The 24,827-nt window shown below is 51.9% G+C and overlaps 7 protein-coding genes across 7 annotated transcripts; 2 read left to right on the plus strand and 5 right to left on the minus strand.

Moving 5' to 3' along the window:
- Positions 1-198: 198 nt before the first annotated feature.
- J4E84_007865 (uncharacterized protein) lies at positions 199-1,201 on the minus strand (the record flags this gene model as incomplete). Its single annotated transcript, XM_049390443.1, has 2 exons — positions 199-895; positions 945-1,201. The coding sequence occupies 2 exons, from the start codon at positions 1,199-1,201 to the stop codon at positions 199-201; spliced, it is 954 nt and encodes a 317-aa protein (XP_049241903.1).
- Positions 1,202-3,383: 2,182 nt separating this feature from the next.
- On the minus strand, positions 3,384-4,739 carry J4E84_007866 (uncharacterized protein; the record flags this gene model as incomplete). Its single annotated transcript, XM_049390444.1, has 2 exons — positions 3,384-4,562; positions 4,614-4,739. 2 exons carry the CDS (start codon positions 4,737-4,739, stop codon positions 3,384-3,386), a joined length of 1,305 nt encoding a protein of 434 aa, XP_049241904.1.
- Positions 4,740-7,300: 2,561 nt separating this feature from the next.
- J4E84_007867 (uncharacterized protein) lies at positions 7,301-8,716 on the plus strand (the record flags this gene model as incomplete). The annotated part of the gene is made up of 1 exon (XM_049390445.1): positions 7,301-8,716. One exon carries the CDS (start codon positions 7,301-7,303, stop codon positions 8,714-8,716), a length of 1,416 nt encoding a protein of 471 aa, XP_049241905.1.
- Positions 8,717-12,420: 3,704 nt separating this feature from the next.
- Positions 12,421-13,830, plus strand: J4E84_007868 (uncharacterized protein; the record flags this gene model as incomplete). The annotated part of the gene is made up of 1 exon (XM_049390446.1): positions 12,421-13,830. One exon carries the CDS (start codon positions 12,421-12,423, stop codon positions 13,828-13,830), a length of 1,410 nt encoding a protein of 469 aa, XP_049241906.1.
- Positions 13,831-14,612: 782 nt separating this feature from the next.
- J4E84_007869 (uncharacterized protein) lies at positions 14,613-15,948 on the minus strand (the record flags this gene model as incomplete). The annotated part of the gene is made up of 5 exons (XM_049390447.1): positions 14,613-14,827; positions 14,881-15,127; positions 15,178-15,394; positions 15,453-15,793; positions 15,940-15,948. 5 exons carry the CDS (start codon positions 15,946-15,948, stop codon positions 14,613-14,615), a joined length of 1,029 nt encoding a protein of 342 aa, XP_049241907.1.
- A 2,021-nt stretch (positions 15,949-17,969) lies between these two features.
- Positions 17,970-22,187, minus strand: J4E84_007870 (uncharacterized protein; the record flags this gene model as incomplete). Its single annotated transcript, XM_049390448.1, has 7 exons — positions 17,970-18,763; positions 18,815-19,041; positions 19,111-19,419; positions 20,268-21,612; positions 21,822-21,841; positions 21,887-21,972; positions 22,140-22,187. The coding sequence occupies 7 exons, from the start codon at positions 22,185-22,187 to the stop codon at positions 17,970-17,972; spliced, it is 2,829 nt and encodes a 942-aa protein (XP_049241908.1).
- Positions 22,188-22,597: 410 nt separating this feature from the next.
- Positions 22,598-24,103, minus strand: J4E84_007871 (uncharacterized protein; the record flags this gene model as incomplete). Its single annotated transcript, XM_049390449.1, has 1 exon — positions 22,598-24,103. The coding sequence occupies one exon, from the start codon at positions 24,101-24,103 to the stop codon at positions 22,598-22,600; it is 1,506 nt and encodes a 501-aa protein (XP_049241909.1).
- Between the last annotated feature and the right edge of the window lie 724 nt (positions 24,104-24,827).

The following is a 24,827-nucleotide window of genomic DNA, read 5'->3' on the forward strand; positions in this document are numbered from 1 at the left end:
TGCCATTACGATATGGTCTCGCAGCGCTTCTGCTCACCTGTTCCATACATGTCATTGTCAAGAATCGCGATGGTAAAAGCTTGTCCAAAGTGTCCAAAGTGGTAAATGCTAGTTGTCTCGTATTTGCTATTATGGGGGTGCTGTAATGTTGCATCTGGCCATGGGTGTGGCAAGGAGCAGCGCCGGTCATGCGAAATCCTATTTCCACAGACCGTACGGGCCGGATGTGAACTTCCAGAGCTTGACTGTTCCATCCTCACTGCCTGTCGCGTAGAGCTTTCCGTCAGGCGAGAAGCTTGCCGACCAGATAGGCCCGTGATGGCCCTTGTTGGTCTCGAGCTCCTTCTCCTCGTTGAAGTCCCAGACCCTGACCCAGGTATCATTCTGGTTGCTACCACCAGTGACAAACTTCCGCTCGCCATTGTGCAGGGCCACACTGGCAATCTCGTATGGTGTCTTAATGCTTTTGATGAGCGATCCGGGCGACTGGCTGTTGAAGAAGTAGGCACTGTTTCCAGCAGCTACGCTCAAAATGCCCTCCGAGGAAGTGTTATCCAACTCGCAAGAGCCAACAGTGCCTTCGACGGCGTGCTCGCCGATTGTAGACTCCTGGCGCAAGTCCCACCACCGCACCTTCTTGTCTTCGGCGGCTGTGATTATGACGTTCGGGTCCGATGTCCACACGATGGACTTGATGGTTCCGGTGTGGACACCTGCGCCAATCTCGAAGCTCGTCGCGTCGCTACGTGAAAGATCGTAGATGCGCAGCTTCTTCTCCATGCCTCCTGTCGCGAGGATCTGAGGGTGGGGCTGATTGGGGAATGCGACGGCGCGGACGATGTGGTTGTGCGAGAGAGTGTGTAGAGCTTCACCGGTGTGGGTGTCCCAGACCTTGCTGTGAAGTATTAGTACCATCTTCGCTTGCGGTAATCGAAAGCACTTACGCAGAGAAATCCGCAGAGGCCGTCGCTGCTAGTGAGGCATCCGAGGAGAGTCTCGCTTGCCAGACGGCGCCCTTGTGGCCCAGGAAGGTGCCAATCCAATCTCCCGTGACTCCGTCGCGGAGCATGGGGTTGTTATCCTTGCATGCTGATATAATGTAGTACTGGTCCTCGTCGACCAGGGACGAGAAGTGGATATGCGGCACAGGTCTCGAATGGCCGTGGCAGGTGAGGGGCACGACCTTGGTTGTTTCGGGCATGGTGGGCAGTTAAGGAGGGTGCGTTATTTCGACGTAAAGAGCGAGTGCGATAACAAGTCGTATGAGCTATGTAGCTGAGGTCGAGAGCGGTGAGGCGTGATTGCGCGAGGGCGTGTGTTCTAGGTATGGCTGGTCGCAGACGGTTCCGAGCTAAGTAGGAGCCACGCGTAGTATCTCTAACAGTTCGGAAAGACAGAAAAGAGAGCGGGAGATGCAAAATGGTCGTCAATGGGTCGTAACGTCGTTAAAGTGGCAGGCTGGTGGAATCGCAAGTTCATGGACAGCAATTCGAGGGGGAAACATTGGAAAGTTGAAACCTAGCTCAGGGTGGCCTGTCGGTAGTGCCGGACATCTCCGCTGCCGAGGCAAGACCGCGCTACCACTTTTGCGTCCATGCAAGCCTACCAGCAAAACTATGGATCGCTTCGCCTTAAGAACCTGAAATCTTGCATCAAACCATCGCAGTCCTCGCGCATGCACCGCATCACCTGTTCTTCATCTTCTCTGTCTTTTGCGCTCGAGCCCTCAACCACCACTTTCCACCAATGTTCCTCGCAAAGCAAACATACGACCTTGATTCCTGTACACAACTCGGTTATAGATACCGTTCCATCCTTGTGATCCTCGGTTCCAACCATGTCCATTAAGTGCAGGAAGCTGTCTCGTCCAAATTCTGCTACCTCTCTGGATGCCTTCACTATCATGCGCTGCTTGCTGTTGGTGTTGTTGAGAATGCGAGCGGAGCTGTGCTCGTCTATTGCCTGGAGCAAAGTTTCCACCAATTCATGGTACTCCTGATGTTCAGAACCAACAATGTCATAGACTTTTCTGATGATCTCGCAGAATTCCTCAGATTCAGCGGCGTATTCAACTGAAGGCTTACTAGGTCGAGAGAACCACCTGTCCAAAGCAGTCATGAACCGTAAGATAAGTGTGCCCCGAAATGCAGGGAAGTCGTACTTGTCACCAACACGGTACAGTTCTAAGATATGATGGATGTCGAGGGTAGTACCAGCTAACGAACTGTCTGGCCAGGGTACGGACTTCTCATCGTATGCGTAATTTAGCATGGTCCTGAGAGCATCGGGGTCGTCTTCTTTTAGAGTGATCTCTCTGGCGGAGCTTTCCTTCTTAGGTCAGTATGAACATACATATCTGTAGTGCGAGATTGGCATTACTGCAAATTGACCGGTGAAGGCTGCCTTGAACCAGTACGACTTCGCACTTAGCAGCAGTCTGTGACCTTCAAAGGTACGCTCTCCCGAAGCTCCGTATCGAATCGTGACGTCGGATAGGACCTTTGAATCTGAATAGCTGGAACCAATGTTGTCAATATACTTATCCCAGATGTACTTTACGACTTACTTCTCAAAGCCAAGCTTCTGTCGCTTGTGTGGGTTACTCTGGGACTCCATATCTTCCGTTCCGTAGTAAAGTTACTGTTGTTGTGGAAGGAATGTGTGTTGAAGTCAGAGGGAGAAGCGTCGTACGGCATATATTGCGTATAAATACGTGGCAGTCGATCCCAAGGACCTCTCACTTGTCATGGAGCTAAGACTGGGTGATAGCCTCTCTTACCCAAAATGTGTGTCCTGAACTACGGATGGCCCTCGGCTCCACTCTATATACCGTGGTACATACAGACCACCACTCACAGCCTGAGCACAACCAATACTAAGGCAATACATTCTTCGCAACTCGACGAAGCCTCAATGAATAATATTCAGAACAAATACGGTAGGATGTGTCGACACGGAAACGAGATGATTACATGGATTCATACTCTGGGTGGCTTAAGAGCTTGAATATAGCGCAGAACTGTGGTTAGAGATGAGATAATTTGCATCGTCCCACCGAGCTCGATCGTGGGTGACAGAAATCATGCCTCATTTACCACGCGGTTATTTCGTGTCGATAAGAGACATCATACACTTGACATGCATGGGTTAGCAATTCTTCGTTCATGGGGCGTGATTAGCACAGCGCGAAGTAGCGGCGTATGAATAACAATCACGAATCCATCTCAAGATATCACGTTCACGATCAATGGACGAAGTTAGGGGGGGTATTTCTGATTAGATGTTACTACAGATTAGGATATATGTACAAATGCGTCTCGCTGATGGACGCTGGAAAGATTGCGTAACGCTCGAAGCATGACCGTCATAGCTTAGCAGCGCCTTTATAGGGAGGCGTCAACCTTGGCAGCGCCGAGAACATCGGCGGAGACGTCGATGTTCTTGACATCGTCGACGGTGGAGCCGACCTTGTCGGTGGCGGTCTTGACGGTAGAGCCGGCTACGCCCTTGACGTTGTCAACAACAGGTGAGACAACACCGGTGACAGTGTTGACAACAGGCTCGACGGCGCCCTTGACGGTGTTGACAGCGGGCTCAACAGCGCCCTTGACGGTGTCGACGGCAGGCTTGACGGCACCCTCGACGGTGTCAACAGCAGGCTTAACGGCACCAGTGGCAGTGTTGGCAACAGGCTCGACGGCACCAGTGGCACCACCAACAACGGGAGCGACGTCAGGAACCTGGCGCTTGGTGACAGCAGCGTCAGCGGACTGACCAAGAGCGGAAGCGGAACCAGTGGTGTTCTTGACGTCGTCGACAGTGGATCCAACAGTGGACTCAACCTTGGAGGTAACGCCGTTGACGGCACCGAGAGCGCTGTCCTTGACGTCGTTGACAATGGGGGTGACAAGGCCGGAGACAGCGCCAGTGACAGGGGCAACAGCCTGCTCGACACCGTCGACAACAGGCTTGAGAGCAGACTCGACACCGTCAACAACGGGGGCAACAGGGGCGGTGACACCTTCAGCGATGCCGTTGACGTCCAGGTTCTGGACGTCGGCGAGAGTAGAGCCAACCTTGGAAGTAACGTCGCCGGCAGCGCCGCCAGCGACGGGGAGGTCGCCAACAACGGGGAGGTCCTGGCGCTTGCCGATGGAAGCGTCGATGGAAGCACCGAGGGCATCGACCTTGGCGTCGATGTTCTTGACGTCGTCGACAGTGGAGGTGACCTTGGAGGTAGCACCGTTGACGAGGTCACCAGCGACAGGGAGCTCCTGGCGCTTGCCAACCTCAACCTCGACAACGTCGTCGAGAGCCTCGACCTTGGCGTCGGCACCGACGTTCTTGACGTCGTTGACAGTGGAGGTGACGCCGGAGGTAGCACCACCAACGATGGGCTTGACGTCAGGGACCTGGCGCCTGGTGATGTGGGCACCAACGTTGGCGTTGATCTTCTTGGGGTCGACGGAGGCGTCTACGGAGCCGAACTTGGTGCCGACCTTTGCGTTAACACGGCGACCGATGGAGGCGTTGATCTTAGGGCTTGCGACACCCTCAACCTTCTGTTGAAGTTGTCAGTTGGGTAATCATAAGGTGACTTGGAGTGTACTCACGTTGACGGTGGAAGAGACGCCAGATGTGGCGCCACCAACGACGCCATCAACCTTGGGGATCTGGGGAATAACAGCGGCGTTCGCAACAGCGGCGGCTGCAAGAATGGCGGGGACGTTGAAACGCATCTTGGGAGAATTAGGGTTCTTGGAAAGACTGTAAAATAGTTGGAGCAAAAAGCGAGTGTCGTAAAAAAGGAATGACTGTGGATCTGTAGCTGATTGATACTTTTCCTCAAGTCGGAGCCGATAGTACTTATATACTCACCCACTGCAACGTCTCTCTCCTAACGCCACACCATGTACAAGTGTGGCAGCACAGTAATGTCCGGTATATCACCGTTGTGTGCATTAGGAAGACCAGTAGGATATCGATCGACATGACGAAGCCTGATTCCAGGGTATCCGTAGTTGATCCACTGGAGTGACCCATGCATTCGGCCATTATGAAGTGGTATCATGAGCGTAGATCGCTGTTGGTGACCCCATAAAGGTGGAAACCACCAGCACGGGTCCTTTGCCCCGCTCGAGTAATTTCTAGCTGGAGTATGGCAGATTTGACAGCCTCACCGTATCTTGTCTTGAGGCTGGCAGCTTGGCATAGATACTGTCGGTCGTGGTTTTCCCAGGTGTGCATCCCTGAATTCATTTAGTTCGCCTTACCAAGAGGAACCTTAATCAGGATGCCTTTAGGGCATGCGCCATGCGCGACGCCGCTTTCAGGTTCCTAAAGCTCTTCCCATCTTGCTGTGCCTCTAACAGTCTCGACTCATAATCTGTGCGCTTCAGGTCATCGTGTTGGTGTCGATTGGGATCGGCATCAGGGGTAGAACTGCCAGGGCGCGGAACTCGCGGCTTCGATGCGGACTATCGTAGACGTCTCCAGCGACTCATTGGTATGACCCATTCAGCGAGAAAAGCTTAGATAGGGCTGCCATCGCACTGGTATCCTCGCTGCATTGGTCGTTCTCAGGGCGGCTCTTTGTTCCTTGTCAGTGGGTTGCAGTCCGCTCAGCCACATCTCACCGTTACAACGTGAACGATCGGCCCGTATGCGCGTCTTCTAGTGTAGACGAGCTGCAATTTGTTGTCTCCAGTTACTCAAATATACTTGAAGCTGCAGTCCACGACGTGGTCGCGCAAACTACTGAGTCGCGATTTTACAGAAAGTACGGTGGTGTCTTTGCCCGATCGTCGGAAGCCAGCACTCAGGCACACTCCTTCCTGGATCGGCCCGAATGTTCCCCAAGCGGCGTAGCGTTGACCAACACAGCTTAGTGCCTTCACAACGCGCACGGTAGACCTTCCATGACGCAGCCTTTTGTTGACATCGCGCTACAACCACGAGACGGCCGTTGGAGATTTTACCCGTGCCTTGACCCTGGCTTTACCGAACTGGTGGAGGATTAGCGCTGTCTGGACGAATTGGGCCAGCAGCAATTTCCCGACGCGTCTCCACGCCACGTGCCTGCTCCACATCGAATGCCCGTGTCGAGTTACACGCAAACCTCAGCTTCGAGCCTTCTGACTATTGAATTGGTAGTCCAGAGAGCACTATGCTAGTCTTTCACCGGACATGAACGTGTAGTCGCAACACCTTTCTTCTCGCCGAGATCGACGATGTCACTCGACGAGTCGTAGCAGAGAATTCTCGCCAGTAATGACTATGAGAATGTGCCTGAGCTGCGGAGAAAACCGTTGGCGGCCGATCCCTTCAGCGATCAAATCGGTCCGAGTCAGCAGTCACCCGCCCCTAGACATGTTGTGAATGCAAGGCCGCTGGTCGCGGAACCACATTAAATCTTGCACGGTCCGATGCCGTATCTCAAGATGCAGTCACACTGCGTACTGGATAGGATATGAACACCGGCAGTGACAGAATTCCTGGGAAGATGCCCCCTTTCAGGCCCTTTAAGTGCGTGGACATCGGTTTCATACACGCAGGGATTGCTCCTCCACCACTTGACCACATGCCAGTCCATGTTACGACGGGGCTGCACTGATGTCGCCCCCGAGGAGGTCGAAGTACGGCCACTGTTACGGTTGTGTCGGTGTACTCGATGATCTCATCACAACACTCGTCTGCCGTCTAGTCAGCACTGAGCATGGAGACAGGATTGATACCAGCGACAGACGGGATGTGCCCACAAAAGACACGCTACGGAAGGAAGTCCTCACAACCATTGTTTGCGGTGCAACGATACATATGCGGTCGTGCAACGAAGGCACATAGCAGCTGCTGCGATTTCCTTGACGACTTCACCACTTGTCTCGATGGCTCTACTGGAGTGGGCGACAGCCTTCTCTAATGTACACTACGTCCGCTACTGTCCACTATCCCGGAAGCTCTTGGCTATTGCACCTGTTACCCGTTATATGGAGACAGGTTGTGCGACCATTTCACTCGAGACGGAACCCCCTTCCAGGCAACAGCACATGTTAGCTGGGGAATTCTGCTTGAACATTCCCTATCTCGCCTTGTTTGGTTACGCTTCGATCCCATTGCCCCGCACTTTCTATCATGTCTATCCTAATCGAACGCATAGAGGGGCACTTGTGTAGTCAGATGGGTGCCTACTAACACCTGCTTATGAATTTACTCTCCTTTTCCTTCATATGATCACTGTTGTTTATACTCTTTATTCGTAAATTTACCCCTCCGCACGCTCGCAGACTATTGATCTTCAGCCATGTCGTCCTCCACTGCCAGCAGTATTCCCAAGGCCAGTATCAGGGACCTCCCCGACGAACTACTTCTCCAAATCATCCCTCAACTTATAGTCGAGCCGCGCTTTGACCGAAGCGCCTACGGAAATCTAACATCCCTCGCCGCTGCGAACACTCGCTTCCCCAAAGTCGTTCGAACCACCTTTCACGAGCTCAAAGCACTTACCGTTCCACTTTCGAAAGCATTCGCCTTGTTCCGAACGCTCCGAGATTTCCCCGCCAACGAATGGGCGGATAAGGTCGAATCTCTTGAAATCACAAACTATGTATCTCCCGAGGCTCGGAAAGCAAACTACGGTGGCATCGAAGATGGCTGTATACAAAAGCCCTGGAGCAGTGCCCGAGAATGTGAACTTCGGCGCAGATTGCGCGCTGGGCTTCTGCGGTACATGGATGCGCGACGCCGGTCAAGAATGCCGTCGAGGCAGTTCGCTATCGAGACCGAAGTTACTTTCCGAACGGATTGTTTAAACGTTATCCGGGACGCTGAAGACGTGAGTAACCACAACAAGCGGATGTGGGAAGACGCGCTCCGAGCGGGTCACAACAACGCTTTCCTCGCTCTGCTTCTGCTGGCGCTACCAAACCTTGAAGAACTGCTTCTCGGTGGCGGTCATATGTTGCACTATCCGATGTTGCTCAGGGATGCAGACCCATGGCAAGGACCAATGAGCCCGCAGGTTGATGGCCGACGTCATTGGACCAATGACCCCTCGACGCAACAACTACGAGAGCACAAGTACCTCGCTCAAGTCTTCGAATCCAAGTACTCTCGCCTCACCAAGCTGGAGCTGCCATCCTCATGGAGTGGTATAACACGCTCTCGGGCTCAACGAATCTCGCCCATATACTACCATTTCGATGACTTACAGACGTTGATAATACCGGAGTCTGCGCTTCCACCTAGTCACGTCGTGCTGGCCAACGGACTCTTGTTCTCAGTACTGCCGGTGAGCCTCAAGTCTTTGACTATTGTCGATTGCATGGGTCCCACTACGGGGTTTGTGAGACGCTTGCTGAACGACACCGTTGTCGATCCGACCACTTATCTTCCAGATCTGCGCTGCATCAATGTATACTACATCGGAAAGCCCTTCTACCCAACGCTCATATACGGAGACATTGTAAGCGCGAAAGCACTCGGAATTACGATCGACCGTTTCTTCTTGAACTACGTAAACCCGACAACGACGCTGATGGCTTCAGATGTGGGAGGACAGCCATGGAAGTTAAGTACGGACGAGGTATTTGGAAGGGCGAAGATCCCAGCACTAGATCGGGGTGTTTGCGAAGTGGCTGGACATTGGGTGGGGAGCAAGCGAACAACGGGTCTTCCTGCTGGTAAAGCGAAGGAACATTTCCGAAATCGACGTGGCTAGTGGCGCGGGCATCAAAGTCAGTGGGCTTGGTCGTCGAGTTCAACGGATGTGCACTGTTGACCTTTCGATACGTCTTCCGTCTTATCACGTAGCTGCCGTATAAGTTCATAGCAACCATTCAGGTTCGTGATACAAACATGTTTCTCGTCGCAGTGATGCTAGCCGTTCTTTAAGCACACGAAAGTAGCAGAAAGGTATCATCATTGGCTCTACATAGCCTTGCTAATACCTGACGAAAGGTACGTACTAAACGGCTGTAAGATAAAGAATCTTCTCAGAACTGCTTCTGCGATCTCGAAATACGAAGAGAAGGAGCTTTCACAAGAGTTGATCCGGGGAGTATTGGACCTTTCAAGGGAACATTCCCTTAGGGACGGTTCTAAGTCTTCTCGATGCTCAGCCCGGGGGTCAAAGGCGCATTATCTTCTCTTTTCTTCGCGGTTCCCTAATGGCGGGGCTTTGTTGCAGATTAAAGGCGTTTTGCTTTTTGCGCACGCCTGTATATGAACGTCAGCAATCAGGCGCGCATGTGCGATAAGGTGGGCATAGCTGTAAAGGCGTTGGGCGGGGAGAAAGGGCATTGGGGCATGTGAGAAGGTAGCCACTGGCCGAGGCAGCCTAAACAGCGGAACAGAATGCGCTGTATAGTGAGACTTTCGGCGCGCAACATGGTCGCCCTAGTGCATGACGCATCTTTACAAACCTAAATTGTCGCGTCTTGAGGGTGTGTAGCTACTACTCGCCAACGACCATGCGTCTATCAACCCCGCCACCTGCCCGCTTCTCGCTAGCCTATTCCAAGGTTGTGATCAGTCAGACATGTATATATCAATAATCATAACGCAGCTCTCCACTGCGATACTATCACCATCTTCCATCTCTGAGCATCCATAATGTCCGCCCTCGCCGCCCAAAAAGCAACGGCCCAAGCCGTCATTGACGGGTACAATGCTTGGAACATGGACAAGATAATGGCCTATCGAACGGAAGATTGCACACAACAAGTTCTTCCTGCATCGCTAGGACGGCCAATCCAGAATAACACCCAATATCGCGAGCGCTTCAGTCAAATGCTGCCACATTTCAGGGACTTCAAGGTAAGACACAGGGTTAGGTTTTGGGACGCAAGCGACTGACGTGCCCCTAGGTTACTGTTCACACAGAGGTGCATGATGTAGATGCGCATACGTGTATTATGCATGCGACGAGCACAGCAGACAGTGACATCGGACCGTACGCGAATGAATACGCGCTGATCTTGCATTTCACGGAGGATGGGAAGCAAGTTACCCAATTTCTGGAATTCGTTGATTCGGCTTTTTCCAATAAGTTCTTCAAGGAGCTGAGGGATGCGGGACTTGGGCCACAATAGACGTGCGCAAATGCGATGCAAGCGAGACCTAGATCGATGGTATATACGAACCGAAGATAGGATACATGCGGAAGAAGGCAGCGTCGCCGGCATATCTTGTTCCCCATCAGGACAGAAGAAGCGGATATGAATGCATACAAGACATCGACAGAGAGCATGAGTGCGCTCAGTGATTTTGCGACTCCGTTGTACTTCGCTCAACAATCCTCACCTCCCTTATCACCTTCTCCCATCCTACCGCTTCACCTCGAAGTCACCTCCAGGCTTCCCCGGCGAATGCACCAGCTCATGATTGTCAAACTCCTTGCCCGAGAACTTGCCCTCACGGACTTTGTTCTGGTTCTTGTGCGCGGCGATGCTATGTTTGGTGACGCTGTCGCCGTGGCGGTCTTCCACTGGCTTGGGAACGTCGGAGGCGTACTCGGATTCGTGGCGGTGCCCCGGTCGGCTGGTATCATGTGACGCTGGGGGAGGTGGGGCGGCCTTAGAGGTGGAAGGCGCAGAGGAGGAGGAGGTGGTGGAAGTAGATGGAGTGGTGGTGTAGTAGAGGGCTGCAGCGCCGGCGGCCGCGGTTGTGGTGAGCCTGAGGCAGTCAGTATGGCTTGTGCAGCTGGTATGGGGACGCAATGCGCACCGCGCAAAGAGTTGAAATAGCAATTACTCACCATGTCAATCGCGATGATGTCTTCAGTGTTTCCTTGGTGCGCTGCTCATGGTCTGTCGCATACTGTCTCCTTGCTGCTGGGCACCTGGCCCTATATGGTACGCGAGACAGAGCTCGCAGTGAGGTTGCCTTAGTGGTAAACATTATGTCGCTGTTAAAGACAATGGAGTGGCAACGGCCAGTCCCAGCCTTGGATATGTATGCGCCATCTGCCCAGATGTTGATGGCTGGCCCCAAGCCACGCTACGTCATCGGCTGTTTACGCGCCTTGGAACGTGGACGCGCCTGCGCACGTGCCTACGCACGCCATGCCACGAGGCTCCTGAAGCAGAGGAAGGAGGCACCTGTATCTTGGCTATGGCTCCTCCGCTCTACTACCACCACTACCACTGCTACTGCTGCGACTATTCCGCTCTACAGCATCAAGCTGGTCCCATCCTCGGCATGCGTCACCATCACAGCTATACCTCGGTAGCGCCCTGCGCCGTGCCGCAGCGAGTCTGCGAGGACCGACGACGAAACAGGCTTGGACGGACTGCAACATGTCTACAGGTCCACCTTTCGAGCATATCCTAGTACTGGTCTTCTCTCCCGCGATCGCAGCCCTCCTATAGCGCCTCTCATGCCGTCCTCGCCGCCGTTCCGCTCTCGAAGACAGCGCAGTAATTTTATATACCACCAGATCACCCATTCCTTCACATACGACCATAGGACAATGAGAATTAGGCTTCCCGTCCGCTCAGCCATATACAAGCATTGTACCGGCGGATTAGTAGTTAGGTGGGTGACCACTAGCGAATCCCCGCTGTTGTATGTTTTTGCACATCCTTCTTTTTGCCATTTTTTTTGGCCTATATCGCAGCCATGACGCAGAACACGCGAGCGACCTCCGATTGTATACAATCGTGCTCTGGTAGATAAGAAGAACCTCCAATCTAATCACGCAAAGCTGAAACCGAAGCCGTAGCGACACGAGCCCACACCCAAGCCACATCGAACCTCTATGCCTCCAGCCATGGGCATATATCAGCTGTGCGGTAAAACTTTTGTTATTAGATCGGGCCACTATTCCCGGGAGAAATCAATAGCAATAATCTCAGGACCAACAGTAAGGCCTTGTCTTGTGATATGCTGGAGATGGTGCTGCGTAGGTACAGTCTTTCGGAGGACCACATAATACCAAAGCTCGGAACACAATAGCTCCACGCTTTTGCGCTTGCTTCCAAGCTGAGTAGGTACCTGTACGTCCGTAAGCTTGCCACAAGTACTGCTTGGCAGGATGGCAGTTTCAAGCTAGAATATCACAGTGTGGCTCCGTTGCTTACGTCCGTAAGCTATTTCTCGGGAGCTTTCGACCGATCGGAGCAACTTTGTCACAACAACAGGCTCGGCCGCAATGTACAGGAAACCTCCAAGGACAAGTCAAGTTATCATGGACTACGGTTAATATCGACAGCGAAATAATGATGCCGAAGGAGCGGTATGTTGAACCCTATTGAAGAATCCAGTACACGCGTTCTGGTCGGGCAAGGTATGTGCCTAGGTATATGAGTCTGCTTTCTCTTCTCTCTTCTTGCTATACCAAACTTCCATCTCTTCGTCTCGAACATACCAGCAATCTCCTGAAAGACTCTTCGAACCTGCATACCTACCTCAGAACCGATCAACATGACCGAGACTATATCCGCCGACTACCTCGTCATCGGCGCGGGCGCTACGGGAATGGCCTTCGTTGATTCCCTGATTGCCGCTAAGAAGGAGATCACGGTAGCCATTGTCGATCGCTATTCGCGCCCGGGAGGTCATTGGACAGTTGCCTACCCCTTTGTGACCCTTCACCAACCATCCTTCGTCTACGGTGTCAACTCTCGACATCTCGGAGATGGGAAAATCGATCAAGTTGGATTCAACAAAGGCCTTACCGAGGTGGCATCGGGCGACGAGGTTGTTGCCTATTACACCAAGGTCCTGAACAATACTCTCCTCCCTTCCGGTCGCGTTACCTATTACCCACTGCACAACTACACTGGCGATGGAGAGTTTCAATCGATTGTCACTGGAAAAACCATCCGGGTTGGACCGAACACTCGTATTGTAGACGCCACATACGTGAAGATCACAGTCCCCTCTATGGCTCCACCTTCGTATGAAGTTTCAGACAAAGTCAACCTTGTCACGCCCAACGCTCTAGCAACACTGAAGCGACCGTACGGCGCCTACACAATCGTCGGAGCCGGGAAGACTGGAATGGACGCATGCTCGTTTCTCTTAACCCAAGGCATTGACCCGAAGCACATTTCTTGGATCATGCCGCGCGACTCCTGGTTCTTGGAACGCGCTACACTTCAACCTCCGGAGACCACGCCCAACCCCGAACAACTGCTGGAAGAAAAGGGCGCAGCCATCATGGGGTCCAAAACATCTCAAGAGATGTTTCACCGCATGGAGGAATTCGGGCATGCTCACCGTCTGGACAAGAGCATCGAGCCTACCATGTTCAGGCACGCGATTGTCACCAAGGCGGAGTTTGACGAGGTGAAGAAAGTCACGAACATCATACGTCAGGGACGGGTCAAACGCATTGACCCAGACAAGGTCACTTTAGAGAAGGGCACATACACTCCTGTGCCCGACACTCTCTTCATCGACTGCGCTGCGGCTGCTTTAGGAAACGTGCCACCCATTCCCGTCTTCAATGGCAGAAACATCACGATCCAGAACATCAAGTTCTTCCAGCCCACGTTCAGCGCCGCTCTCGTTGGACACGTCGAAGGCAGTTACGACGACGAAAAGTTCAAGAACTATCTTTGCGACCCTTTTCCGTACACTCGCATACCGGCGGAATATCCTACGACCTTGCTGGCTTCTATGAGGAACAGACTCAAGTGGATGGCGGAGCCCAAGGTGAGTGAATGGTGTGAAAAGTCTCGTCTTGACTTTCCCATCATGGGTATTCCGCCGAGGGATCCTGAGAAGGCCGCAGCTTTCAATGCTGGTATTGAGCAGCGGGTGAGGGGTCTTTGTGATCACTTGGAAGTGATGGCAAAGAACGATGCCGCGAGTGTAGCTGTAGCCTAGTTGTAGTTGAGAAGTCCTCTTTGAGGCAATCCTTCTTTTGGATCGATCTGTTTTTGGAATTAGTTACGCATCTGTATTGGAAATGAATTCATCCTACCCAAGCGCTTTATTGCACCTCTCTGTGGGCTTTCATTGCTGCGTAACCTCACGTCAATCAGTCACTGTCGGTCCATGTAGCCGTCAACGAACCACAATCATTGCCTGCCCTTGTTCCTAGATTAAATTGCTATTATAAGACGACACCTGTGGGAATAGTTGATACATTATGGGGTGACTTGTTTCGCATCGCACCTCTTCGTGATGTACAGATCATATGCTGTTTTAACATTGGGGTAATCGATCGTCGCAATCTTTCCATCTTGTCCGCAACGGTTTGAATATGGTCATCATTGCAGCAGGACTGCTCCAGTACATAACTTATTCTACAAACGTGCTCTCAAAAAGAGAAGAATCGTCAATACAAGAGCTTGCTATTCTCGCCATCCATCCCTTTAACACGAATTGAAGTGTGATGCCATACTGGGGCCATTCCATTCATGAATATGGCGATGACGCACAGCGACTGAGCTGCCTAATCTTTTAAAACTCTTAGCAATCCGAACGCGAGGAGTCTCTCGAATGATGAAGACCGCAAGTATATGTACTCGCAAAGAGGAAAAGTGTGATCACCGAACAATCTCTTTCCACGACAAACATTATGACTACAACATCTCAAAGAAGAAGAAGAGGAGGAGCAAATCACCCCAGCTTTTCCCAGATCCCGTTGCTACCTTGGTATCCACCTATTGGAGGCCCTGGATGAAGTCGTAGAGTGCCTCATTGACTTCATCAGCCTGCTCGATATGAACAAAATGGCCAGCATCAACACTCCTAATCTGCATTTTCGGAGCGTATGGCAGCATAGTACGTAACTGCTCCGACGGGATGCCAACCGCATCCCTCTCGGCCGCGACGAACAGACTAGGCTGCTCAATGATACCCGACATCGATCGAATCTCTACGCTGCATTAGGTCATGCGAAACAAAGCGGGCATCTGGGAAACATCTTACCGTCCTCATCAGCGGAGTTGATACCCCGCAAGAAAGATTTGTACCATCTCAGACCAGCCTCAAGACCTCCCTGTGCGCGAGTGATGGTTTTCCATTGCTCTCGGGTCGAGGTGGTGATGAAGTCATTGCCAAATTCCGCTCTTCGATCAGCTGATAGCCATTTCTGAAGTGCACCAATCGTGTTGAAGTTCTCCACCATTACTTTTGGTGTATCGGACGAGAACATTAGGGAGTATGCAGAATCCAACTGTACTGTTGTAAGCTTGAGTCCATGCTCAGTCATAATGTTGAACTTACATGTGCATCCAAGAGAACGTGCGCGTCTGGTTGATCGAAGTAGTACCAGTACCCGAGAATGGGGTATCCGAATGTGGCTTGTGACATGTTGTTATAAGCCTCTACGAAGGTTTGGTTGAAGTCTGTGCCGGGGCCGTAGTAGCCGATATCCAAGAATGCAAGAGCTGAGAGATACTGAGGATGGTATGCGTGAAAGCGGGAGAGTAGAAAAGATCCACTAATGCATGTCAGTCTAGCGGTCTGGAAACGAGGAAACATGTGGTTATTGGACTTACAGGTCATGTGAAACTGCGACCACCTTATCAAGACCTTCGCAGTCGAGCAATTCAGCAATTTCCGATGCCATTGTCTTCAGACTATAAGCTTCCAACTCGACGGGCTTGTCCGTACCACCGGTGCCGAGAAGGTCTGGGGCTATGATGCCGTAGCCGCGCCTGGTAAAGTATTCGATCTGGTTGACCCAACTGTACGAAGTCTCTGGGAAGCCGTGAAGGAACAAGAGATATGGCTTTCCCTTGTCGAATGGAGGGTTGATGGCGTAGCGGTACGTCGTTCCGGAAACAGGAAGTTTGACGTTCTTCATCATGCGCACATAGCTGGTGTTTGCAACATCCGACTGATGAAAATCAGCGTCTCAGTACGATTTGGAGAAGCTCGGTTCTGGTAAACCTACGGTATCAAGACCCATGTTGAACTGGCATGTCGAATTCTGATCGGATGTGAGCATTATTCTTCCAATAACGCATTGCTTTGAACCCGTACCTCTGCCATTGCCCCGGACGCGAGTATCAGGCTGCTCATCAAGAGAAGAACTTTTAGAGCAGAAATCATAGGTGTAGTCGAGATGATAGAAGCTGTGTCTGATTCTGGAAAGAGTTGTCGTGGCCGAATCGAGTGTTGGTAAGTAACGTTTCTACAAAAGCTACCAGCTTATATGAGCCTCAAGTTGGTGCGCAAGGACTGTTGCTACTGTTGATAGATTGGTATCATGTTGGCGACGCGTTTTTCTCGGAAGACTATCACCCCGTCCGTGTCCGTCACGACTGTTGTTACGGCCGAGTTCTGCTCAGGCCTCTCCGACAAGTTCTCTACTCCTATACTAGGTTTAATTTAACTCACGTACTCTCCTATGCTGCTGGACTCAGTTATAGCTGTATTGGGCCATGAGTAGAAGATCTGAAGTGGAACTCGTGGCGTGCCAGAAGAAACCGGAGATGGCTGACGTGGTTGCACCACACCTGGGCATACAAGGAAGATGTTGAACAGATCCGCAGACTACATTACGATAGAAACATGCAAGGTAGGTGTGTCGACGTCGATGGAGACTCTTGGCTGTTCAATCTTTTTGTATGTCGATGTAGTTGTTGCTTCATGGTCGCTGTCCGCCGGGGCCATGCAGGGCGCAAGGCTAAGAAACGACCGGCGCTCACAGCTGCCCCGCCTGAACCGTCTGCGCCTGACCCGTCTGCGTTAGCCTCGTGCACCCTCAGCTCGACCTTTCAAGCTGTAAGAATACATCAACTTTACTGTGATACTTGGTTAGTGGTGAACTTGAGTCACCTTTTTTGGGTCGCAATGGTAGTAAGAGCTTCAAGGCTGACGCCAAGGTGTTGTCGTTTTCACGTGCTGCCGTCTCGGTCTTTTACCACAGCTCCGCCCTTTAACCGTAGCTACCGCCGCCCCGCCTATCAGCCTCATCGTCAATCTTGTCAATCATTGCGCAACGATGCCAAGTCGCAGGCTCTGCTACGAAATGATAGTCAAATCCGACATATAGTACGCTGGGGTAAGATCGTGTTGAGAAACGGGATATATAAAGGAGCGAGATACTTTCATAGCTTGATCTCGAATTCTCGCTGGAATGTGAGAAACTTCGGCATTATAGGAAGGAATTTGCCCGTATCGCCAGCATTCCTGCAACGCGTTCAGACTAGCGTTTTTCAAGTAAAGCCGAAGTGGCCTCTAGCTATTTATTCACCTTGGTTCCCCCTCGTCACCAGACTCGACCACACCCACAAACTATCATCTCTTCGAATCGATACCGCATCCAACCCTCGATCTGCGCCTACAATGCCGCTCCTCGCCTCTATCACCGTCTTTCTACTAGCCGCGCTCCATGTCTACATCATGGCCTTGGAGATGTTCTTCTGGACCTCACCAGCAGGGTTGAAAGCATTTGCACTCAAGCCTGACTTTGCGGCCAAAACCAAGACCATGGCCGCCAACCAAGGCCTGTACAACGGATTTCTGGCAGCTGGCCTCTTGTGGTCTTTGGTCCACCCCAGTGCCGTGTTTGCACCTCAAATCGCTCTGTTCTTCGCGGGTTGTGTATTTGTGGCCGGTGTTTATGGAGGGTTGACGGCAAATACCAAGATTTTCTTTATCCAGGGTCTCCCTGGAGCTCTGTGTCTTGCTGCGGTAGTCTTTGCGTAGGCGATTCTATCCTAGCTATGCCTATCAATAAGTCAAAGACTAAATATATTGAGTGATACGTCTAGCTGTGTGATGAGCTTATCTGTGAGGTACGTTGCTACATTGCGAGGACCGAGCTAACACAGTTCAGCATCCATTCGTCGGCGTAATCTTTTGGCCTGAGTGTATGTCGCGACCTCGGACCGACATGAAGGGAAGGAATGCTAACGCGCAAAGGGGAAGAACAATACGCGAACGAACATGACAGACCTTTAGAAAGCTACGGTATATTGCCGTGCATAACAGACGTGAAGGTACCTAGGTATTTTCTGTCGACATGTAATCTTGTGTATGCTATGAGAGCCGCAACGAACACGCAATTACTCCCACTTCAGCGCACCAAACGTCATTACCTTATTTCCAACATCGTGTACCGCTAGTACATTCCTGTGAAAGTTGGCTCCGAGGATATACGGCAGGTCGCCACCCCAAGGCGGAGTAGATGGTTCCATGAAACCCACTATGCATGTCTGCTTCTGCTCGTCGATTACACCTAGAGTGCCGTCGACGAGAACGTCTGATGAGGCGTAGGGAAGGTCCGTTCCGTTGATGCGAATGGCGACAGAAGGTGGTTTCGCATTGCACGAAGCCACCCAGAGCCCGTCATCCTCACTGAAGGAAGCTGGGGGGTCGAAGGCTGCAGCGATTGTCTCTACAAGGGCCTTCGGGATCATGGTGTAAGCGGTGCCGGTGTCCAGGATCGTGAATCGTTCTTGGCTGTCGCCGTAATGGGTGCCCGCGGAGGTACCTGGTGCCCAGGCGATGAACTTCCAGTTGACCACAAACCCGTCAGGTCGGATGACATAGTGGACATACTCGTTCTCCAGCTGGTAATGATCAAAAGTCTCTTTGAGGATAGGCGTGGTAGCGTAGGTACCCGTGAGCGGCAACGACGATGACGATGGCGCTCCTCCTATCGTAAGGAAGCCCGTAGCTGACAAGTCCGCGTCGTCTTTGCCCCTCTTGCCGAGTACGACCGAGAAGATGGGCTTTGCCACCAAGCCTTGGTCATAGGCGGTCTCCAGCCATGGTTTGACGAATATAGGCTTTTTTCCGCCGTCTTGGGACGGGTCTGCACCCTCAAAGATGGCGGTGGTGGCACCGAGTCCCCAGCCTAGTCACTCTCGTTAGCAAACACTCAAAGCAGACAACATGCCTCACGTACCCATAAGTCCACTAGTCAGATTGCCTGCGCTCAGCCAGTAGGTCCTGCTAACGAACGACATCTTCTGATTCTTGACGGTCACACCTCCAAAGCCAACGTCTTCAAGACCCACAATGCCAGTCGCAAATTCCCCTCCACCATATGTCACGTTGAAGTTCTGGTCCGCGATTTGGCCACCAGTAAAGCTTTTGGGGCCGAATTTTGGAAATCCGCAAGTGGGCTGAGATCTACAATGAGGAACGTTCAATATCAGATTCAAGGTACCAGACGAGAGTTGGGTAATGCGTTGGACTTACTGTTGCGTGCCGTTTACGTCTACACATACGAAATCGGCCTTTGGTACCCAAAAGCTGCTGCTTCCAGTGTCGATCAAAACTTGAAGCGTCTCCGTGCCAATGGTCACGTCAATGGCGTATTGCGCCCCATCATAGATCGTGCGTAATGGCCCACCGCTCTGGCGTTTCGCAAGTTGTCTGCCAGCGTCGGAACGTAGCTTGAGGGGAATGGCTGAGTCGACGAGCGGTATACCACGCTCTTGAAGTGATCGAGAATGAACGTCGGATAGGGACGCTACATCGCGGTGCGAGAGTGGTTGTGCTGGCGAGCTGGATGCAAAGGCAGAAAGGAATGCGACTGCCGCAAAAGCTACCTGCTGGTTTTTGCGCCTCTGCATTGTTGGTCTGGCGATGATTCCGAGGTTCAATGTGTAAAACAAACTTTACGATGAAGAGCGAGCGAACGGGAGGAACAATTATTACAGCCTCCCCCCTGGCGCGGGTGTAAGCTTGCAAACGGCCCGTAGACAATACCGAAGAGAGACTTAATCTTACCGCCGGTGAGCACGGTCAACATAACACCGAGATTCGCGCCGTGACGCCATAATTCGTACAATGAGCACGAAAAGAGAACCTCCAAAGTGAGATTTACTTACCAGGAACCATATTTTAAGAAGCTGTGCCAATCATGGAGCATTTGGCGTAGTCCGAAGATAGCCCTGCGAAGACATCGCCCGACGTTACGCTTGCGAACCGGGCACTTTCCATCCTAGATAGATAGACCGAACGAGATGTTGTACGATTACGAGGCTTCAACTTGCATCCGCTCGGCTATAAGCATTGTACCGGTGGATATCATTTAGCCTCTTGTCTAGCCTCTTTTTGCCCTCACTACGGCCGTGACACCAAAGAAACTAGCGACTAATTGTACCTACACGACGAACCCCTCTCAAACAAGCTATGGTACTGCGATGGCTCCTAGACGACGAGCCAATTACGACTCCCGCAATACAAACAACATACACGATGCCTGAAACCCCGCACCAAGTTATGGCGAAAATTCCACAATTGCGATGGCCGGTAGTATAAGAACATGGTCGCCGATACGAGTCTTGGGGCCTGGAGTGTATGTAGGCCTCACCCACTTACGATTCCTAAAGCTCCAACCATGCGCATACATGTGCTGCGCAACCTCGTTCTTTCTTCCGGCATTCCATGCCACGTCCAGCAACCTCCCTCCGTCTTCTTCATATTCCGCATCCGCACCAGCCCACAATAGCCTATCAACCGAATCCAGCGACCCGTTCGCCACTGCCAGGAATAATGAGTTTGACAAATCGATGTACTTCTTTTCTTTGGAATAGAGGTGGACCTTACGGAAATAACCGGCTCCTGTGTAACTCCTTGCTCCACCATTGCGTGGCAGTCTAGGGTGACGTGAACTTATCAAACGGCCATGACTACGGACCTCCGTGAACTTACTTCGGAGACGCTGCTGGTATGATGTACCAAAGTGGTGCGTGGGGATCATGGCCAAGAGTCCCGGCATCTTCTCACTCCTTGTTGCCAGGGTCGCAAAAATGGGGAACAACGCGCACAGAGTCTGATCGGGAAGAGCTCGGGCGAAGATTGCTTTGAACATGTCGAGTTTGCCATGAAAGTTTGGAATGCTGTCCATCCATTTGCATATGGCGTCGACTACTAACAGATCCCATCTTGCCAAGGCTGCGAGAAGAAGATTTTGGGTGAGGAGGCGTCTTGCTACGTCTGTTCTCGTGAAGACGTTGCCCTTTGCATCTCTGAAGTGCCGGGAAAGGTGGTTAATGAAGACGTCGATAGTAGCAAGCGGGTTGCTGGACTCTGTGATGGCGATATATAAGTACTTGTATAACTGTTTGTAAGTCAAGCGTTTGACTGAACGGAGTAGCAGTGTAAGCATCTCGTGACTTCCATGTTTGGCTGCAAAAGCGAGGATCGTGGTACCGAAGCAGTAATTCAAATCGTCCACTCCGCTGTGGAAGCCGGCGAATACTTCGAGCACTGCACCTCTATCGTCCGCATCGATAGCGCAAAGTATTTCCAGAAACTTGCGATCGTTCTCAATGCGCTTCTCGGGACGGTCGTTGACGGTGTAGTCATCGTAGTGTGGCAATACCTTTGCTGGCGCTGCTGAAGACCAGTGCGCGATTAACCAGGTCTCCTCCCAGTACTCGTGCATACAATAGCTGGTCCACCGGTTCAACTTCTCATGTCTAGCCGCGCGGTTTCTTTCCGATGTTTTCAGCTTGTTGAGCTGAGACTCATACACGGGGATGAAAAGGTGTGCGAACAAACTGTGCTTGGCACCGTGCTTCTTAACGCGATGTTGGAGGTATGCATAGCGAAGACCAGCTGGGACCTCACCCCAGAGATGTTTCCGACAATCGTAGGGACCTCCGCCGCCGCCATCGATGAGATAATTTCGTAATGACTTGAAAACGTCGTCTGTGATGAATAGTGAACGCACTTCTTCGTTGAATAGATCTATTGGATGTTAGTTACAGGAGAAGATTGACTGGGGTTGAGCAGCGTACAGCTAGTTAGTCTCAACTGCCAAAATTCGGCGCGGGTGTAAGAAGCGCAAGCTAGCTCCAAGATGCATTGGAGTATTTCGAGTGGCACCTTCATTCTCGCAGTCAAGGATTGGGATTAGGAGAGGATATAGAATGCGAATGTCGGTGGTTTTGACGGACGAATATCTTTGTGTGTGGGTCTAGGTAATGTTCAGTGAGTCAAGGTGAACCGTACCTTGGTTGACCTCTTGAATTCAATGCGCACATGCTCTGGACGCACAACGAGACCAAGGCCCGTGCCATTGGAGTGGCGCTCAAAGTTCTGGATGGGCTACATACAATGCTGGTCTGTTCCGGTCGGGTGAAGAGACACATCTCGCGTCACGGATGGCTATGACCTTCCTTCTTGCATCGGATGTGCTGGACTAGTCGTGCTAGCTGTCGCTCGCGTATCGCGATCGCGATCACGTTAGTAGAAACATGCGCTTCAAAAAGTACCATGGCGTCGAGAATATCTGTAAGGTCGTGGTTAGTTGCGCGGTCCATCGTCGTTAGAAATTGGGTGTGTGATTTGACATGCGATGATTTTGTTAATGCGCGAGGTGGCTGGTTAGAGGGCGCTAGTATGACGCAATCGTGACTCGCGCTATCATGCTGACTATGCAGGGGCATCACAACATTCGCGATCACTGGAAGGTCGTTCTTACATTCTCATTGCTTTCCGGATTAACTGACTTCTTGTTGATACATGTACAAAGAATTCAGAATTGGCGATAGCCAGCCATAACCTCTGGCACTTCCCAGAATCACCACTGCCTACACACAAGCGCCTCGCTTCCAGCATCGCGTACTACACCAACACCGCACTTGTCAAAACCCGCGTCTTCTGATCCGTGAGCCAGCTGCCCAGCGCACCTAGAATGTTGCGATCTTCCAGTTGACGCCAGGTCCTCGCTCTAGCTATTTGTGAATACGATCCCACCGACGCGACTGTTGAATTCTCTCTTCCACAGTGGCATCATGGACCTTGGGAGTAGGTTGTCACCATCGGCGCCGAATACTTCCAAAATGACATCATGGCTCTCGGCAATCTTTCCCGCACTGGATGACCCGTACTGTCGTATGATCGCCGTATGTAAGTTGATGAGCTTGTCTTTACGTCGCACCACGATGTTCTTGAACAGAGCCCTGAGGGACTCTTCCGACGGCTCTGGGAAGTTTGTGTTGACATGCAGCTCTCTCATACTCTCCGGAAGCATGTCGCCCATGCAGGGGATGTCGATATGCCCCCACGTCCGCGCACCAGTTGGAATATGCGCATCACGGCCCTGGCGCTGTCCGCTCTCCAGTGGCGGTCCACAGAAGCATTCAACGTCCACCTCCAGCTTTTGCAATCTCGTAAAGCGCAGAAACGAGGAAAGACCGTTTACAATCTCGCCATGCAGCTCGTCAATGGTGATGGCGAGGTCAACAATAGTATCGCTGTTGTAGTTCGCCAGGGCCTCGATCATTTCGCCCGCGTTCCAGTCGTGTTCAAGACCATCCCATTTTGTTTGGTGTGAGTACTTGAAGACTTGGAGAGCTGGTGTGTTTGTGAGGAAGGCCGAGAGTCCCGTAGCGTCCATGCAACAGTAGGCGAATTCGACACGGGTCAAAGGAGATTTGACATTTGGGTTGAGCCAGTTGAAGGGAACACCTCCCCAATCCTCGTCAACCGCAACGCAGCTGACAGCGTAGATGTTTCGTATACTATTGAGGGTCATGAAAGGCGCAAGACATTGCAAGCCAACTCTGACGTCATACCCTTCCTCCACGAACGGCAACAAAGTCTCAAGTCGAGCCAGGGCCTTCTGCCGGTGCCCACTTGCATTGGACATGGCGACAAGCGACTGCACATTGGAAACAAGAGCCTCGGCGCCCTCACCTTCCCTGACCTCATGCCACCTATCAGGTAGTTGCAACGTTTTGAGGTTGGGTAGAAGACTTAACAACGCGACGGTCGCGTACAACTTGTCCATATTCGACTGGTCACCCGCTCTGTCTTCTTCCAGAATACGACCCCACCACTCTTCCTCGTCAGCATCGGCGTAATATTCGGCGCGCCGCAGCAGATCTCTGATATTTTCCATCTCCTGCTCATCTTCGCGGAAACTGTGCGGGGTGGTATCATCCGGCATTTCATCGTCTTGCCGGTGATCCCAGAGAGAAAGAGTCTCAATGTACTCAGCAATGATCGGATCGCGAGAGATGTCGTGCAGGATAGCCAATGTGTCACCGCGACGAGTCCGGCTCATGTTAGTCGTGTGGCTCCAAGTCTTGCGCATGTCATTGTGCTGTCGGATCTGGGACGCAGCGCGTCCATACACAGTCTTACATGAGAGCACGAAGCTTTCAAGACCATCAGGTGCGGTACGGTCAATGATCAGGTCAAGAAGTTCTGGTGGAAGATCGAGGAGTCCCATGGTAGCCTTCGAGGTGGCGCTGCCGGCGTCAATGCCGCCAAAAAGTAAAGAGCAGGCGGAAGTCCTGGTAGACAGATGAGTGGCGAAGTTGTGGCTTTAAGTGTCAAACGTGTAGTAAAGGTATAATCCCACGGTTCCGATGCGAGCTAGTTGAAGCTACTGGTGGCGGCTCTCACCTGTGCACGAACAGATTCTAGAATCGCAACAGCGCAGGGTCCAGAGATGTTGGGCAGCGGATGAGAAGGTCCGGAACTGGCAAATAAGCGAAAAGATAAAGGTCGTTCATTGGTTTCGGTGTAAATCTCCTTGCTGCTCTCGTTTGAATCCTGTGGTGGGGTAAGCTAGCGGCGCTTTGGGCCTAGCCTGTGCAAAAAAAGAAGGCTCTCATAGCTTCGATCTCCGACCGCATAGGTCTCGCTTGATGTCTGCCAACATCGTCCTACGTTTGACATCTCGAGCCATTTATGTGCGAGATCTGTGGCATTCTCGTTCTACGCAGCTCTCACGAACATGGTCCCTACGTCTGTCTCGAAGGGTCCGGTCCTGATGAGGTCTTCCACCTGGTTATGGACAGCCGCAACGACTGCACAAAGATCGCTCGCATGCCAGTTTTGTATATCCCTTGATGGGTTCTATCATGGGCTGAGCTGTAGGCGTTGCTTTAGTGCTTTACGGGTGAAGTACCCGTCTTACAATGCTCCAGGGTCATAGCACTCGATCTGTC

Source organism: Alternaria hordeiaustralica (assembly GCF_023758085.1).
Source record: "Alternaria hordeiaustralica strain BMP 2776 chromosome Unknown scaffold_18, whole genome shotgun sequence".
Classification (NCBI taxonomy): domain Eukaryota; kingdom Fungi; phylum Ascomycota; class Dothideomycetes; order Pleosporales; family Pleosporaceae; genus Alternaria; species Alternaria hordeiaustralica.